The 19,828-nt window shown below is 42.4% G+C and overlaps 1 protein-coding gene across 2 annotated transcripts in view; it reads right to left on the bottom strand.

Annotated features, from left to right (window-relative positions):
• Nucleotides 1–19,828, bottom strand: part of LOC148015467 (tRNase Z TRZ3, mitochondrial-like) — a 159,712-nt gene that overhangs the window by 45,189 nt on the left and 94,695 nt on the right. For both annotated transcript variants that reach the window (XM_087665597.1, XM_087665596.1), the window contains 3 exons: nucleotides 16,333–16,785; nucleotides 15,984–16,225; nucleotides 15,644–15,773 (listed from right to left, as the gene is read on the bottom strand). In XM_087665597.1, the coding sequence (XP_087521723.1) occupies nucleotides 15,644–15,773; nucleotides 15,984–16,225; nucleotides 16,333–16,785 (825 nt within the window). The remainder of the gene's footprint in view (nucleotides 1–15,643; nucleotides 15,774–15,983; nucleotides 16,226–16,332; nucleotides 16,786–19,828) is intronic.

Below are 19,828 nucleotides of genomic sequence, written 5' to 3'. Positions count from 1 at the left end.
ATACAATCGGTATGTGTTCTCTACGAACAATCTAGCCAATTCTGGTGTTTTAACATCAGTTGAAGTTGGAATAAACCTAGCCATTTTGGTTAACCTATCCACAATTACCCACACAGAGTCGTGCCCCCTCTGTGTTCTAGGTAAAGCAATAATAAAATCCATGGAGATACTCTCCCATTTTCCCGAAGGAATTTCTAATGGATGGAAAAGTCCTCCCATTTTTAATTTTTCAGCTTTATTAACCTGGCATTTATTACATTTGACCACATAGTTAAGGACGTCCTTATTCATTCCAGGCCAATAGAACTGCCTTTTAATAAGACTATAAGTCTTATTAACTCCCGGATGTCCCGCACTAGGGGTATCATGACACTCAAAGAGTATCTGGCGCCTTATTTCTATATCTTTCGGGACACATACCCTACCCTTGTAGAGTAAATAACCATTATCAATGGTAAAATTCTTCCACTTGAATCCAGTTTGAGCAACCCCTGATGCTCCATTTCCTAGTTGAACATCCTCAGATATTCCTTCCTCAGTAGAAGCACTTTGATTTGGATCCCTATTTTTTATTGCTTCCCATATGTTGGAATATGCCGGATCAACCTGACATTTCCCTTTTAAAGATTCAAGCAAGTTGGAAGTGAACTGAGTGAAACTCAATTCATTAATGATGGGCATTCTGCTGAGTGCATCAGCTACTATATTATACTTTCCTTTTCTATATCTTATTTCATAGTCGAACTCTTGGAGGAGTTCGGCCCATCTGGCTTTACGCCATCTTATTTCATAGTCGAACTCTTGGAGGAGTTCGGCCCATCTGGCTTTACGCCCAAGTAAATCTGGTTGATCATTAAGCCACTTAATGCTTTCATGATCCGATAAAATCAAAAGTTTGGCACCATACAAATAATGCCTCCATTTCTTCATTGCATGTACTATTGAATACAGCTCCCTCTCATAAACAGAATAATTCTGTTTTGCACGATCTAATTTCTTGCTTTCAAAAGCAACTGGTCGACCTTCTTGTAATAAGACCGCGCCTATTGCCTTGTCACTGGCATCAGCTTCAACCACAAATGGTTTATTGGGATCCACTATTAATAATACTGGAGCTGTAGCAATAGCTACCTTAAGTTTTTGAAAACTTTCCTTTTGGTCTGTTCCCCAATTAAAACTTTTCCCTTTCCCTTTAAGTTGGTCTGTCATTGGAACAGCTATTTTGGCATAATCTCGAATGAATCTCGATAAAATCCAGATAAACCTAGGAAGATCTGCAGCTCTTCCAGGTTCCGTGGAGGTGGCCATTCAATAATTGCCCTTACTTTTTCTGGATCCATGTTGATTCCCTCTTTCGAGATTATATGCCCTAAATATTTGACCTCTTGTGCAAAGAATTCACATTTAGTTTTCTTCGCATAAAGGGAATGTGTTCTTAACAGTTGGAATACTAATAATAAGTGTTCCAAATGTTCTTCTCTTGATTTACTAAAGATCAAGATATCATCCAAAAAGACTACTACAAAATGTCCTAGATAGGGCCGTAAAACACTATTCATTAGCTTCATAAAGGTAGCTGGTGCATTAGTGAGACCAAAAGGCATCACCAAAAAATCATAATGCCCGTATCTAGTACGAAATGCTGTTTTGGAAATATCTTGTGCCTTAATTCTTATTTGGTGATAACCTGATCTTAAGTCTATCTTTGTGAAGAATTTTGCCCCTTGCAATTGATCAAAAAGATCTTCCATTCTGAGCATAGGAAATTTATTCTTCACCGTTATTTTATTAAGTGCTCTATACTCAACACAAAGTCGCATAGAACCATCTTTTTTTTTTACCAATAAAATTGGTGAAGCCCAAGGTGAATTACTAGGTTGAATAAATCCTTTACCAGGTAATCCTTAATTTGTCTCTCAACTTCTTGATGCTGTGTTTCACTTAACCTATATGGTGGTTTTGAAATTGGGTGTGTATCCTTATTTATATCAATTGGGTGATTTATTTCACCCCTATCTGGTGGAAGGCCACTAGGTAAATCAGAAGGAAACACATCTTTAAAATCATCTAACAAACTGTTCAATTCATTATTTACATTCAATTCGCAAACATAAGAAAATTGTTGCTTTATATTACAGGAAGTAAAAGTATTTTGTACAGGAAAAGACCATAGCATATATACCTCACAAACTTCCTTCTTTATCAGCTTCTGAACTTCAGTAGAACACAGCAAAGGATTATCAGATACTTCATGTTCACCTTGAATGACAAAAGTCTTACCATCCCTTTCAAATTCCAGTATATTATGGTGATAACTACGTTTCAAGGATGGTTCCAATCTCCATAGCCACTCCCTCCCTAGAGCAATGTCAGCTCTTTCCATGTTCATTATTTGGAAATCAAGCTTATCTTTATATCCTTGAATCTCGATTTCCAAATTGGATACCATTGTATCCCATATTTTATTGTCTTGGCCTTGCATCATACGCACAACGTATTGATGCTCACTGTTTTGTTGGGGAAGTTTGAATTTTTTGACAAGTGCATAATTTATAAAATTATGTGTGGCAGAGTCATCAATCATGACTCTAACCCGTTTTCCAGCTATCAATCCATGTACTCTAAGTAAATCATGTGGCCCAAAGGTAGGCTGCCACAAAGAAGTTGACATACAACACTTATGTTGTACATCCATGTGCAAGACCTCTAAAGATTTATACTTTTCATGGCCCTTTAATTCTAAGGTCTGCACTACATGGATTTGTTTTTCTTTTCCCTTGCCCTTGTCCTTTTCTTTGTCTTCCCCCTTTTTCTTTTGAGGGCAATTCCAAGCAGCATGGTTAGGGGATAGGCAATTAAAACACAATTTTTGTTTTTTGGCCTTATCAAAGTCATCAGGACTTAGCTTTGGCCTCATATATGGTTTCTTTTCAAAGGGTTGTTTTTTACCTTTGAAAAATGGCATTTTTCTTTTAAATTTGCCCATAAATTTTGAGGTTTCTAATTCCTTAGACTTGGGCTCCATATCAGTGAGACTGGTGAGTGTACCTGGACGCGTACTATCTTCATAAATTAATGCAAATTTAATTGCCTCTTCAAGCGTCTTAGGTAAACTCCGTTTTACTTCCTTTTTACAGGCTTTATCCAGTCCCCTAATGAATCCTCTTGTTTTTTGGAATTCATCAATTCCTTCGAGTTTGAGGATTATCTCACGATATTCCTCCAGATATGTCAGTAGGGGCCGTTTCTTTTGTCTGACATAATCCCAATCTTCCCAATTTCTTTCCATTTCATTTTCAAGAAGAAATTCTTTTAAAAATACGGATTCAAATTGAGACCAAGTTTCAGGTATTTTATTCGCCTCCTTTAAAGTTCGCCACCACTTATATGCTTTGGGCCCCAAAGTTAAACTGGCCTCCAATGCTTGGAGATGTGGTGGGGTGTTTTTTAATTTATGTAAATCTTCCCATTTTTGGAGAAAATTAAAGATTGTATCTTTATTCCTATCTTTTTCCTCCCCGTAAAATTGAGGTGGTTTCATATCCTTTAAAACCGGATTATCCCTCAATTTATGGTAGGTTTGGGGTTCCTTAGGATCTCGCATAGTCACATCTAAATCTTTCGATGAAGATGGGACATCCGAGATTTCTATCTTATTCTTATCTCTTTCCAACAATAAAGTTAGTTGAGATTTTATTTCAGTAAGTGTTTGAGTTAAAAACTCCATTTGAACCCCCTGAGTTTGCACACGAGCAGAAAGATCATCAAATTGCTCTCTCGTGGCAAAAAATTCTTCCCATTGTTCTTCTTGTATGTCTGGTTCATAGGGATCTGCCATAGGTTGATCCCCGGAACTAGGACTTTCCATTACCCTTTCTTTCCCTTTTTCTGCCATTAATACACTGGAATTGGAAAGCAAAAATAAGAAATTTGCATACAAGATAAAATACTTCCCTGATTTCTTATGGCAGGCTGTGGCTTCAGTTATGTATGAAGGCTGTAGCTTCAGTTGAATATGAAGTTTTCTGCCTGTCTCAGAGCAGTCGCAGTCTTATCCGCCTCAGGAGCAGTCCTATCCGTCAACAGCAGTCTGATACTGGCAGCTCCACTTCTGGTCCTCGCGGATGCTGACGGCTGCACGCCTGGCCTGGTTGGTCTTCACGCTGGTCTGGTTGGTCTTCGCGACCCTGGCCCTTACGTTTTTTTTTTTTCTTTTCTTTTCTTTTCCTTGCCCGTCACGAAACGGGTCACCCTTAATGTGACGTATCCTTCTCTGCTCGCAACGAAATGGTCACATTAATGTGACGTGACGTGGCTTCTCTTTTTTATTTTTTTCTTCACGGCCCGTTTTCTTATGTGACGGGGCAGGGCGGAAGTACTCCGTCAAATCGCGTGACGGTTTTCTTATGTGACGGGGCAGGGCGGAAGTACTCCGTCAGATCGCGTGACCGTCAGGAATTAAGTGCCGTGAAGACGCGACGGGACGGAACACTTCTGGCTTCCGTTCTTCTTCACGACTGACTTCCATTCACATTCGTCACTGCTCTTCTGTTGAGACCTTCAGGAATCCTTACGGCTACCGGCTCTGATACCAATGTTAAACTCTAGAGATGGATTTTTTTAAAATCTGATGGAAGCACGAGTGTCCTTCACCTCCCAGCCACGCCTAGATAAGTGTTGGCCTTCAAGCTTATCCCTTTTGCCAGCCGTCAACTTGCTGGAGTCCTACTATTTATGGACTCCCTTAACCTCTAGGCTCCCCTTAAACCCGTTCGGGCGCCCAAGAGCCCGGACGGTCTTTCTCGTGCATGTTCCCCTAAATTTACCTTAATGTAACATTAAATATTCCTTTTAATGTCACATTCCACACTTATGACCTTACTGTGACATTAAATATCACTTTTAATGTCACATTAATGTCACAATTAAGCATAACTCTTGAAGAAGCCTCAGTACTAATGGTGTAGATCAATCGGGACATCCGGATACCAAAGCCCATAGCAGACATAAGATCTGCAAGGAAAGACCAGTCCACACAGTCAAACGCCTTTTCCAGGTCCAATTGAATCAAGACCACTTGCTGATTGGAGTGCCACGCATAGTCAATAGCCATTTGCACATTTAAGATATTATGCAAAATGTTGCGGCCCTTAATGAAACCATATTGGAGAGGGTGCACAATAGCTGGAAGGTGCTTGTGAAGCCTATTTGCCAGCAGTTTGGAAAAGATTTTATACATCGCGCCCATCAACGAAATTGGTCTCTAGTGTTGCAGCTTTGACGGCGAAGGGACCTTGGGAATCAATTTGATAAGGCCTTCTTTCCATGAAGAAGGCATGACCCCTGTTTCCCAAACCTGCTAAAACATGACTACCGATGGCTTTACCAACTGCGTGGCCGAGTGCTCAAAAAATTCATTAGTGAGACCATCCCAACCAGGACTTTTATCCTTAGGCAGGTGCAACAAGACATCCATAACCTCCTCTTCGCAAATATCCGCCTCCAAAGTGGCTTGCATATCAAATGGAACCTGCTGGTGGACCAGATGATAGAGACCGAGCGGGCATGCGTAACCTGGCTAGACGGCAAGGAAGAAGAACCAAAAAGATCCATAAAATAATTTCTGCACATATTGATAATGGTCTGCGGATCAGTGACCATGCGACCTTCCGAATCCTGGAGTCGAGTCATATTTTCACGAGCCGGAGAAGCATGCAAGGCGCGAAAGAACTTATGAGACTGGCAGGCACTATCTTGCAATGTGTCAGTCAAGTTTTGCAGCTTGGCCTGCTGATAAGATTTCAAGCTAAATACTTGAATAAGATGGGCCAAACGCCGCTCCAGGGACAGCAGAAAATCATCATCTGGGGAGTCCAGGAGCAAGCAACGGACCAAGGCCAATAAGTCCTCTGCTGCATGTCGACGTCGGCGACAAAGAGAGCCATTATGAATCCCATACTGCCGAGCAACCCGCTGCACATTAGAGAGCAGGCGTGCGAACGAAGCCAAGCCCTCAGAGGGGAAGTCCAATAAGAACCTCTCAATCAATTGCTGCATATAACCCTGAAAAATTGGATGCTTCAAATAAGAGGAGTTGAAGCGTAAAGGAAGCTTATTCAGCAACTGCATAAAAGGTGCAATAGATTGTGCCCGCATCTCAAGCTGGAGGGGGAAATGATCCGACAACGCATATTGCTGCAAGACCTTCATCTCCAACATCTCGGGAAGAAAATCATCCCCCTGCATGATATACATTTTGTCCAATCGCAACCAGGTGGTTGCATATTGTGCGGAATGAAAAGTAAAACCTGAAACAGAAGGGTGAAGCCATGACCAAAGATCTTGCTTAAGTACGTGCAAAGCAAAGGAGTTCCACACCCGGCTTTCTGGCGTATCCATTACCGAATGCCCTGAGGTGGACTGAGAAGAGGCAACACACATATTGAAATCTCCCATCAAAAACCCCCTGCGGCCAAGTGCCATGGAGCCCTACAAAGTTGACCATAGATCCCGTCGGGATGCGGGATCATTCGGAGCATAGAGTCCCAGCAACCATAAAATCTCTCCTTCAAATAAGACTTCGATTACCAGAAAGCGGCCCTGCGCATCATTTTTAACAAGAACAGGCTAGTATTTCTCATGGACAATCATCAGCACGCCCGAATAGTGCTTAGCAGGTGTCCCTGCATAAAACAGACGGAATCCATGGCAATCCACAACTTTTCCTGCCTCACCGTGACTTTTATGCTCCACTGCACACAATACATCCCACTGGTTCTCATGCAAGACAGACCACATGGTATGTTGCTTATGGCGAGAGCAAATGCCTCGCACATTCCACGTGGCAATCTTCATATATTTTCAAAAAAGGAAGTCAGGAACGAGGCGCCTGTTGCCTCGATTGCACCTTTTCCGCGAGGGCATCCAGGACACCCTCATCCAGAAAATCAGCCAATACTGCAAACGAATTCGGGCGACCTGCTTTAGAGGTAGAAGGAAAATCCACTGCCTTGGGAGTAGGGCGGGGATAACGCCTATCCCAAGGTGTAATCACATTACCTTTTGCATCAAATGCCAGCTTAGCAGGTGGGCCCTTGGGGCCCTCTGAATAGACTTTCCTTGAAGACGGATGACGGGGGGCAAACGGGGCCATAGTACGCGCAGCCTACTGTGAGGTGACCATGTCTTTCCTGCGCGTGTACGTGCGCACGGAATCCGGGGAAGCATTAGGCCCAAGATCTGCCAGGCCTGCATCCAACTTTTTACCTTTTTTTTGTCGTGCCTCAATCCAGTCAGTGTTAGGAGAATCCAAACCCCGGACCTGTTGTTTGCCTTTATCCATGACAGTAGGTGGCTGAAGGGTCTCCTGTGTCGGGGCATCAAGCACCATGTCATCCTTGGGCTGCACAACCTGCGCCTCCTCAGAAGACGGTTGCTGTTCCAGGCATTCGGCCACAAAATGCCCTAATTTACCACATGAAAAGCAGTGTCCGGCAAAATTGCCCCATTTCAGGCGAAAATGCAAAGGATGCATGCCAGAACAATTGAGGCGAAGCCACGCAGGCCTTTTCCTGGCCGTATCCCATAGCATGCATAAACGGTTTCGGTTCATAGCCCTGAGGCTCGGGGGAACCAGCACTGTGCCCACAACCGCCATCGCGTCCTTCAACAATGGCCAGTATACCGCTGGACAATTTTCCACTTCCACCCACACCGGGCATTCTCGTTGAAGCAGACGCTGGAAGTCAGCCATAGGGCGCCATGGTACCACATGGACCAAGCAACGATCAAAGAATAGTGGCAACTTGGACAGGAGCTCAGCTCGATGCGATTCCGATTTCAACAGTACCTCATAAAAGCCGCGAGGTCCAAGGAAGATCTCCTCAACACACTCCCCTTGCAATAAATGGTGCATCCATTGGCGAATATGTGAGAGCACTAGGATCCTGCTGGTGAAAAAAAGTATAACTGCACGGTCATAAAACACCGAGAAGGACCGCAAGACTGATTTTGGGTCCACCATGGCTTCCAGCACATCATCCGCAGCCGCAGCAGAGAAAGTTTCATTATTATGCTGGACATAATCGCCAAGCAGAGTATTGGCAAAGTCCAGCAGATGTTCCCAGTCAATTTACTGCGAATCCGCAGGTTCAGAGGCAACCTGCGTATAGGAACGGTCCTGAGGACCCATTGGCTCATCTGAAGTATGCTTGGAGCGTTTGCCTGCAGGCGGCAGTTCAGAACCCGGAGGCGGCTCCTCCGTGCATGGCACCATATCCTCCGGCTCCTCTGTATCGGAATCAAGGCCAAGGGCTGCCACCGTCCGGTCGAGAAAATCCATATCCAGGCCAGCCATACTGCTGTCTTCTCGCTTTCGCTCGCTCCCTCACTCTCTCTCTCTCTCTCTCTCTCTCTCTCTCTCTCTCTCTCTCTCTCTCTCTCTCTCTCTCTCTCTCTCTCTCTCTCTCTCTCTCTCTCTCTCTCTGTGTACAGGAGCAGATCAGATCTCGGAATTGTGCAGGGTTGCAGTCACGTGCTGCCAGGTTAGGGCTCCCTTTCTCTGTCGCGGCACAGCAAGATGCAGAGGGCAGGCACCCGCGGGCAGCAGACGTAGAGCACACGGCTAACGGGACAACTAACGAAGGGGCTGTACTCGCTCGCTCTCTCGACTCCTCTCTGTCGAGCTCTGTCGAGCTCACGGGCACGCGCAGAGGTATCCAGGCGAAGACGCGTACCTGTGGACGCAGACGAGCAGAGGCCGACGGCGACTGGCGTAACGCGAGCAGACGACGGGGGCTCAGGCGACGGGGGCGCAGACGACGGGGGCTCAGACAGACGACGGGAGCCCAGGCGACGGGGGCTCAGGGGCTCAGGCACGGGGGCTCAGGCAGACAATGGGGGCTCAGGCGACGGGGGCTCAGGCAGCCGACGATCCATCGCGATCGAACCCATCTCTCCTCTCTCTCTCTCTCTCTTGACTCTCTCTCTCTCTCTCTCTCTCTCTCTCTCTCTCTCTCTCTCTCTCTCTCTCTCTCTCTCTCTCTCTCTCTCTCTCTCTCTCTCTCTCTCTCTCTCTCTCTCTCTCTCTCTCTCTCTCTCTCTCTCTCTCTCTCTCTCTCTCTCTCTCTCTCTCTCTCTGTGTTGTGAGAAAGCATTGCATGTCTCGATCCTCGTGCTCTTTGTCATAACAAACATAGCACTTTAGAGATAAAATTGTCACACACCCATCATACGCAAGAAAACACCTCTCACCTAGCCTTTGGTGTTCCATTGATAAGATTTGTACTACACGACATCAGCTACAAACAAACATAGGGTGGTATGAGGGTATCATGCTAGAGGATCGGTTCTCCTAGTTATGTAGAATAGAGGTAAAGTCAAAGAAGCATTACATATGCTGCTGCACTACCTACTAGAGATCAGAGGGAGATACCACTACCTATTTTAAGCGAGTTCGGGGCCATTAACTAGAGTCATGGACTACAAGGACTGGATTGCCTAGCATTGTTATTGCTTGAGCTCCAATGCCATAGGGAGACCCTCTTGAGAGAGAAGAGAGTAGTATATCCAAACCCACCTAAATAGTTGTGAAGGGAGAAGCGTGAGTGGAAGCACAAGCAAGCAGAAGCAAGAGACATGCGAGCTATGGAGGATGGAGCAAGAGAGCGAGAGAGAGAGAGAGAGAGAGAAGATGTGAGAGCTCCAGCAATCACAATGTATAACCGGCCTTCCCTTATTCAATAGTCACCGAAAGAATAAAGAATAAAGTAACAATGATGGGTGTTTGTTACCTGTAGTGTACAGGTGTGCACTCACGGTGTGTGAAGTAAATACAAGGCAACATAGACACAAGCATCTTTACCCTCAACAACCTCCCACTTAAAGACGAATGTGCCTCTAGTAATGAGAGAACAAGAAAAAAAGTGGCAAAGTACAAATATACATGAAGTACAACATGATGAGAAAATACGTCATCTCATCCTATGCCCATCATCTTCCTAAGGAAGGTACAATGTTCTACTAAGAGACCTTTAGTAAGTAGATTTCTCATCAGTCAAGATCTTGACAAGCTCAATAGACTTGTCCTCTACCACCCCCCTAATGAAGTGATAGTGCATCTCAATGTGCTTTGCCTTTGCACGGAAGACTAGATTCTTAGCAAACTGAATAGTACTCGTAGAATCTAAATGCAATGTAAGAGTAACAGGAATATCAAGGTCTACCACCAGATAGCCTAACCATAGGGTTTTCTTGCAAGCCTGAGTGGCTACAACATACTCGGTCTCAGTAGTGGATAAGGCCGTGCATTTCTGTGCCCTAGAGATCCAAGAAACACCCCCTCCAGCAAAAGTGAAAACATACCCAAAAGTGAACCTCATTCTATTTGCATGTTCTATATAGTCGGAGTTAGTGTAAACCATGACTGCAATATCCTGGCCGTCATAGCAAATGTATATATCTGCAATGCCTTTTAGGTACCTCATGATATCCTTCATGGCACCCCAATGTCGCCAGCTAGGTGTAGCCATATAGTGTGCCACAACTCCCATTGCAAATTCAGTATTAGGGTGAGTGGCTATCATAGCATATATCAAACTACCCACTATGGATGCATAAGGAATCTTGGCCATCTTAGCCTTCTGCTCATCTGACTAGGGACAATTAGCACAACTGATCTTCACATGGGAAAGTAAAGGATAGCCAATAGGCTTATTATCCTGCATATGAAATTACTCAAGCACCTTTTGTATGTACACTTGCTATGAAACCATCACAAGCCTTCTTTGTGTATAAACACGGATTCATATCACTACGAGTATATCCCTGTGTGAGTGCATAAAAGCATCAAACTTATGGTACCATTCCCTAAGTGCTTGCTTAAGGCCAGAAGACTCTTTCTCAACTTGCACACTAGGTGTTTCTTGCCCTTTTCTGTAAAGCCCTTAGATTGCTATATATAGATATCCTCATACAAGTCCCCATGCAGAAAGGTTGTTTTTACATCTATCTAATAAAGGTCTAAATCTAGCTACGCAACCATGGTCCAAATCGAATGTAGGGTAGTCATCTTGACTAAAGAGGAGAAGGATTCATTGAAGTCAACATCATGCCCTTACTTGAAACCCTTAGTAACCAATCTGGTCTTATACACTTGCTTGGGGCATCCAAGGATACTCTTCAACTTCTATACCCACTTGTATGGCAATGCATGTTTCCCACTGGCCAAAGCAACCAAATCTCATTTATGGTTTTTTTACAATGAATCAAACTCCGACTATATGGCCCTCTCCCAAGAGTAACTACCACCTCTGTGCATAGTCTCCTCATAAGTAAGAGGGTCACCAGAATTTATCATTATAACATAGTCCATGGAGGGCGCAAACTAATCCACCGACTGACGTCTATCTCTAGTAGACCATCGCTAAGCAATCTGTGGGGCCTATACATCCTATCTAAGATCATGGTCATGGGCCACTGGAGCATCAACTAGAGGTTGTCTAGCTGGTAATATAGTAATAGGAGGCTCCTCTTGAAAGAACACCCTACTGATCTCAACCACCTACTCAAGTTGCTGGCATCTTCTCCTCATGAAACACAATATCATGGCTGTGAATGACTTTCCAAGCCTGTGGATCCCATAGGTAATAGCCCATCTCACCCACATTCCCATAACCAAGAAAGTTGCACTTCACTGACTTAGGATCCAGCTTACTGTGTTTGTCCTTGGGTACATGGCAGAAAGCCTCACATTCAAAGACTAAGATATACATAAGAGGAAGGTTTGCTAACCCATACTTCCTCTATAACCTAACAACCAATAGCAGTGCATGAGGTTCTATTGGTCAAATGTACGGCAATAGTAACTGACTCGGCTCAAAAGTGTTATGATAAGCCTCCATGGCTAAGTATCCTATTCTGGGTTGGGATATGAGGGGGTGGAGGGTCAACTGACACTTAATACCCCTCTCATCACAAAACTCCTCAAATGCCTCAGATACATATTCATCCCCATTGTTAGACCTTAGGTATTTTGGCCTATACCCAAACTGATTCTTAACAAGAGCAAGCCAAAAACTTCGCACCACCTAGTGACTAACAGGGCATGTGGCCACATACATCAGAATGAACAAGAGCCAGAGGCTCACCCATACACGTAATGCCAAACTTCTTATGAGAATTGCATGTTTGTCTACCATAAAGACAATGGTCACAAGAATCAAAACATTTGTAATCAAGAGATCGAAGATACTATAAAAGAGTAAGCATTTTCATTCCATTTAAGGATATATATTCAAGGCGATGACGCCATAAAGCTATATGCGGTATGTCAGCCACACCCAGAACATGGTCTATAGACCCAAATACAAGCAAGGGATTGAGGCTACCAACCTTGGCACTTGGAGTAAAGATAAGATTCCCACGGGTAATCTTCCACATGGAATCACCAAAAGATACATAATAGTCGGCATCATCCAACTATCCAACAAACAATAGGCTTATATCATGCAAAACAAAAGAACAGCCTAAAGCAAGCTCCAGTTGTACATTCCCAATAACAATGATATCCAATGCTACGTCATTTTCCAATCTAATAGAATCTGTCATACTATGATAGGAATGAAACTAATCCCTATACAAAGTAACATGGAAAGGAGCCCCCAAATCAAGCAACCAACACTGAGAAAAAGTGGAGAAAGCATCAACCAACTGACTAGCATCAAGAGAAAAAGTTGCCAAGATGTACTCATCATCGGACTCAAGCTGCACTATATTTATCTCCTCAATCTTTACGTTGGATTTACTAGGGACAATGCTATGATCATCAAACTTTTCTTGCACTTTGCCCTTGCCTTTCTCTTTACGATAATTATCGCTCGTCTTATGGCAGTGCGGACGAATATGACCCTGCTTCCCACAATAATGACATGTAAGAGAGGCCTTATGACCATGGGACTTACTGTGAGACCGCCCACGAGATTGAGACCTTTATGAGTCTCTACCACATCAGCCATTACCACTGTTACCATCCTGTCTTCCCCTACTAGTCAATGCATAAGAATTACGGGCTGCATTCACATTCTTCCTATTTATCTCCTCTGTGAATAAGGCAATCTCAACATCTTGGAGTTTCACACCATCTCTAGCACATATGGCAGTACAGAAAGTGTCCCATGGCTCAGAAAGTGTCACAAGCAAGAACAAGGGAGAGAGATTATCCTTAAACCCAATGCCTTGCAAAGTCAATTGGTCGAAAATTGAATGAAATGCATTCAAATGTGTAGACATACTAGTTCCTTCCTTAATGTAAAGGTCCATGAGTTGTTTCAACCAATACATTTGTGAAGCAAGACTTTGCTTGTCATAAAGATTGCATATATTCTTCTATAACTGGCAAACATTATCCTCAAATGCCACAACAGTGAAATAAACTTGTTTTGACAATGACAAAATAAAAGTGAATTTACATTACTCATCCAACTCATCCCAAGTATCCTAATCAATGCCTTCAAGCTTTACACTCTTGGTTTTCAAAGGTTAAACCTGCTTCTTTTGAGCCAGTCCAGGGATAATCAAAATAGAGAGTTGCCACTAACTGCAAGTAACAAACTATCAAATCCAAATATTTTCTCTTATAAAGAATGCTGAAAACTGTAATTACAGCACTGCTGTAATAAATGCAGTAGCCTACAAGCTACCAACCATTAAGGATAATAGAGAGATTTGATCAAACCAGCTTGCATACTTGACTCGTGCAGTACCCATGGATAACCACAATGTAGTGCTAGAAGAGCTTGGGTGCTATATAAATCTGAGAGGGCATGTGGCATTTGCTTCTTCCACTTGTTGGAGGAGAGATTCACTTGTGAAGCCTCTCTTCTGGTGGCAAAATTTTCCCTACGAACTGGGGACTCTTCAACCCTTCACCATGAGAGTTCTTGCGTAGGATTGCTCTTCAAGTGCATATGAGAAAGAATGGTGTCCCTATTTTCACGTACACATGAAGATTTGCAATCGACTTAGCATACGACAGTTAGAGCGGCTAGTCTATTGCCTACACTAACTTACACATGATGAGGGCCATGCTTAGTATGGAAAGTCAAAAGCATGTAAACACTTAGCCATAAATGAGAAGTCAAGTTTCAACTCGTTATTTTCAACTTCATGCTTTATAATCTAGTATTTATGATTTTTATGTGTGTTGTGTAGGTGAATATTGATACCTTCAATTTGACGGGCGACATTCTTGCAAGTGCGCATTAGAAGGTTGATAAGGAGGAGTTTATCTTTGTGCAACTCTATAGATACCTAACGGCAATTGACACTTGTGACACTCGCAATCAGCGTGCTCGTGGGCGAGTAGTTCGAGTAGATAGCAACAAGGGCTTGGTCATTTAGCTCCCTTCGACATCCACGAGGGGTGGTTCGAGTGATTTGCAAACATATGTGAGGTGGAGTCCAATCCCATGCCTCATGATGACATCCCCCCTTGCCTAAATAGCCACTGCTTAGGAAGTCATCATTTGATGATGATATTAACCTCATTAGTTGGGATGAGTATCAGAGTGTCTCAGCATCCAATCTCGAGGATTCATCTTCAAACTCTCTTGATGAGCACTCTGATGATGATGATGATGATGATGCCTCATTCTAGGCCTCTCTCATTTTTGTATCCGCTCCTATGATCTATCCATGTAGGATATAACTTATAAGTTGTAGTGCATGTTGCACATGTGACTGCTAGGGCCTAGCATATACGAGTTTTGACTTACATCTCATACTATTTTAACTTTAAACATGTGTTCTATCATTTATAATTTTTAAAAATTAAGTCAGATTCTTGTTTCTTACTAATACCATACCGAACCTTATAAAATCCTAAGGTACCATTTAATACCATATTTTATTGTACCATACCATATCGTACCTTCCGTAATTGACAACTACACCCTTGAAATGGCCGAAATATTTCGGAACTAAAAACACATTTCGAGATCGCTGTTTTTTTTTCACCTCTATTTTTTTACTTCTTCTATTTTGAGTTTGTTGAAAACATTTTGTTTTGTTTCTTTCTTTTTCTTGGGGGGGGTGGTGTGTGTGTGTGTGTGTGTGTGAACTTTACCCATCTGTTTTTGGCCAACAGGCAAGGTGTTGTAGTTTCAGTTTTCATTTGAAGTCTTAAAATTCTACTTTTATTGCATATGCTAGCATGCTTGTGTACAACAACTACACTCACACAACTCTCTTACACACTTTATACCTGTATTTATATTTATGTTTTTCGGTTTTCTCGTTTCGCCATTTCGAATGATGGCTGAAACTCTGTTTCGCAACTCTGAAACACATTTCAATTTCCCCATTCCCAAAACTCCTGCAACTATACATATGATTAAGAAGTGATCTAAATTTAGAATTTCACCCATATACACCCTAAGATAGCTTCATCACACTACGCATGTTTGTGGAGTGGGAAGGGGAACAGTGATGGTTAAGGAATGTGTTCCCAAATTTCTTACGCCATGGAACAGAATTCCAGTGACCATGATGGGTGAACTTACATAGCAATTGCAATAGTGACTATTGCCAAAAAACTGTGCAAGTAACATAATATTCAGAAAAAATATGGTAAGAATTTGAATCCAACCTTCCAGTCGTTGATTATGTGAGAATTTTGGGAGCTATACCAGTCAGCAGGGAAGAGCTGGGGGCATGTAAGATTCAACTGTACTAGTAACTGTGCACTAGATTCAAGAATAGGCATTCCGAACTCCTTCCTGCATAGAAAAGGGTTATCAGTTGTGACATGATAACCACACAGTAGATTTAATAAAAGGGATTCCAAACTCCTTCCTCCACAAGAACATTGTCAGTTGTGACATAATACCTCTTGAAAGGCATTACTGCAATATACATTTCAAAGACTCAGTGTCATCTTTTGATACAAAACCTGCTGGCATGATGTCACTATGTTAACTCTCACTCACCGCCTTGTCAGTAAATGTTGGGCATCTTTGAAATTTCCCATCCAATCTTGATAGTCTTTGCTTCTTGTAATGTGTGCTGGGGTAATATGTACCATGCAATTGACAACCTTTCCTGATCCTGAAAAATATGACTGGAGGCTTCTTGAAGAGAGCAATGCTTGAACATGTGAGGAAGAGGGACAATCAATAAGCATCATGATAGGACCTGGATGTGATGGCCCCAATACATCCTCTGGATGAACCTGTAAGAAAGCAAAACAGCATGGTACATGTTTACAAAAAGATACATGAAACAGAAAACTTAGAATTTTAAAACTGTGAGAAAGATTAAATGTCCCCAGATAGCTACCTCTGTCATACCATCATCAGACAACACTGATTCACCCCGTTGGAGTTTCCCATATTTAGGTCCAGGCTTCAATCCTTTTGCTAAAGCCTTCGCTGGATCAAATCTTCCTGCTACTCTTGAAAGTTCACAAATGTAGACCACTGACATGCTAGATCCAAGCACCTCCCTTCCCTCTCTATCCTGCAATATTGGGGAAGTAACATCTACAGACACCCCACTTGCACTTCTCGAACTATTTTCCTTCTGCATAGATCTTGGGTGCAGTATTACAGCAGATATTTTGACCAGTTCATCATTCACTAGTAAGATCAGAGGTGAGGATTCAGAAAACACACTTTCAATATCATCATCCTTAGGACCAAAACAATGGGTATAACGCACCCAGTCTGATGGCACAAAAGCACACATTGCTTTTATAAGGTCTTCAAGGTTTGATGGACCCCAAGTTTGTGCCTACAGTTCAAGAACATAATAAGTGAATCTATACAAACATTGCAGAAATCCAAAGCACCAGTTCAGAGCATGAGTGTTAGTAAGTAAAATGTGACCTTCCTCAGGTCCATAACTTAACACAGTCACCAGTGAGCTAAAAAGAACCATTGCAGTCAGCTAGCTTAATGGGTGAAAGAGGGAAGAAACTTGAGAAACAACCTGCTACTATGGACAAAGTTGAAAATTAGACCAGCAGTCACCTTACCAAGATCATGGAGTCCATATGGTTGAGGTGGAAAATAGATCAGAGGCATGCAAATCTGCGGATCAGAAGGCAGAAAAAGTTGTGATACAGCCATCCAGAGATAAGCCTATAACTAGGCACTAATGAAAGGACTGGGAACCTGCAACTAAGAGAAAAGATGAATGAGCTATGAGAGGACCAGAAAAGGGTCAAATCTAACTGATAACATGTGGTAAATTTTGGAGATCAACTCTTGCATGCCTATTGAGGTGCTTAAGTATGGATGTGGACATTGACTCTCTACACCCCCTCTCATTGACATGTGGAGAAATAAGAGCCCAAATGAGCTTAGGAGCTGCAAAATGACATATGTACAATGCGACGAGGAGTAAAAGACATGGATCCCCTCTCAACTAAAACCAAGTACAGTCGTGGTACAAAAGATCTCCAAGGCTGCTATGAAGTCAATGGCAAGGAAGCAAGTCAACGACTAATCCGATCCAGCAACACAAGCATAGGATCCGAAGTCATCTTTTCCTTCAACTTTTCAAAGGCTAAAATTTCCATTGCTGCCCATTTAAATGGCACATTCTTCTTCTGCAAAGCATGCAATGGAGATGCAATTTTAGCAAACCTTACAGTCATGTGGTACAAAAGATCTCCAAGGTTGCTATGAAGTCAATGGCAAGGAAGCAAGTCAACGACTAATCCGATCCAGCAACACAAGCATAGGATCCGAAGTCATCTTTTCCTTCAACTTTTCAAATGCTGAAATTTCCATTGCTGCCCATTTAAATGGCACATTCTTCTTCTGCAAAGCATGCAATGGAGATGCAATTTCAGCAAACCTATATCCATACTTCTTGTAGTAAGAACATAAACCCAAGAAGCAACGCATCTCATGTACATTTCTTAAAGGTGGCCATGATCGTATTGCCTCAATCTTTGTAGGGTCCATGTGAATACCATCAACCAATATAATATGCCCCAAGTAAGGAATCTCATGCAAAAAGAATTCACTTTTTTTGTCATTGATCTTTGAATAGGCAATCATGTCCATAGTTGCCAAGAAACCCATTTCACAAGGTTAGGAAACTCGTTTCATACCTAGATGTTTCATAAACATATCAAACATCTATTTTAAACTTTCACAAAAGCCATATCCTAAATGTCTTGGGACTTTTGTAATCATCATTTATCATGGATTTACTTAACATGTTGACATGGATATTGGCATTGTCAATTGATTGCCAAAGTTTTGTCTTAAGTTGTTATCCATGATTATTGCATATATTGATGGCTCCTTTTACAACGAAAGTTGGTGTTGGGCATGGATAATGGACCATGATGATATAAATATTGATGCTATATTGAATGTCCATTTGCATTGTATAGAATAATGAATAACGTCAATCTATGTTTTCTATGTCACGAGTCATACAATATATGTATATAAAACTTTTATACTTTTTTATACCTCAAATGAAATCGGTTTTTAAAATTTTAGAAAACTAATATGAAACCTATGAAACCCATTTTATACCTCCTGTTTTAAAAACCCTTGGCAACTACGATCATGTCATCAAAGAAAGTGCCCACAAATCCTCTATGTGGCCTAAAGATACAACCCATCACCCAATTGAAAGTTGCAAGAGCATTCGTAAGTCCAAAAGGCATAACGAGAAACTCATACAATCCAAAAGATGTCCTGAAAGCTGTCTTAGGCACATCCTCCGGTCTAATGTATATCTGATGATACCCACTTTTGAAATCTATACGGCTGAATATGGTTGCCCCTTGCAATCTATCTATAACATCATCAATCCGAAGGATCAGAAACGGATTCTTTATCATGATCTTATTCAGAGCACAATAATCAATGAACATACGCCATAAACCATTCTTAATTTGCACCAAAAGCATTGGAGAAGAAAAAAGAAATGAGCTGGGCTAAATCAGCCCTTTTTCTAACAGCTCATTTACCTGACACATAATCTCCTCTAACTGGGCAGCTTCAACTCTATAGGGTGGCTATAAGGTGCCCACCTATTGGCTGTCTAGGCACGCATTTAGCGGTCTATCAAGAAACGAATCTAAGTGTCGCTGCCCGGCACTCCCATGGAATATTTCGGGTTTTGTTGCCTAGGGTTTCCCGAATCCGTCTCGCAACAGAACGTTTACGGCCGAACCCACTAGGATCGACCTGAAATTTGGGCTCCTAGTGGCCAAGGTCTCCTAACAACATTCTAGCATCGGATCTGGACATCCTACTTTACGCAAAGATACCTAATCCGAAGCACACCCATGCCGCACTTGGTTCAAAGAGAATGGGAAACGAGAGGGATGCGCTACTCAACCTCTCTGCCCATAGGGTATAGTCTCATTCTGGTGCCCTAAAACGGCATGAATCAGGTTCTAACCTAACAATACCTAAAGGTCGAACGACGATAAAATCTTGTGAGAAGCCTCCCAGTTTTCTGGGACCACCCTGCCATAGGACAGACCCGTCAGGGGTTCCGCCCACCCGCTTCTCTTAATAGCTTTAGTTTTCTAATTAGGTCCTACCACATTTATGTGTGACACTTTCAGCTTCATTAATTAAGCCTTTTAGGTAATAGGATTCGTTCGCATAACTTATATCACAGACACAAAAACAGAGCAAAGCAATCTAATGATAAACAAGATTCAAACAAGTTCATTAACTCGAGTTAATCTTTGTCTCCCGCCCATACAGGAGAAATTATGTATCGCTTCTATCCAACAAAAGTATCCCTTCTGCCCTGCAGAAGTAAGTAGTCCAATTCGCATGGCACCACAAAC

This window comes from Lygodium microphyllum, chromosome 24 (genome assembly GCF_053477565.2).
Source record: "Lygodium microphyllum isolate KBCC chromosome 24, Lygodium_microphyllum_v1.1.10, whole genome shotgun sequence".
Lineage (NCBI taxonomy): Eukaryota > Viridiplantae > Streptophyta > Polypodiopsida > Schizaeales > Lygodiaceae > Lygodium > Lygodium microphyllum.
This window is presented reverse-complemented; position numbering and strand designations above follow the sequence as displayed.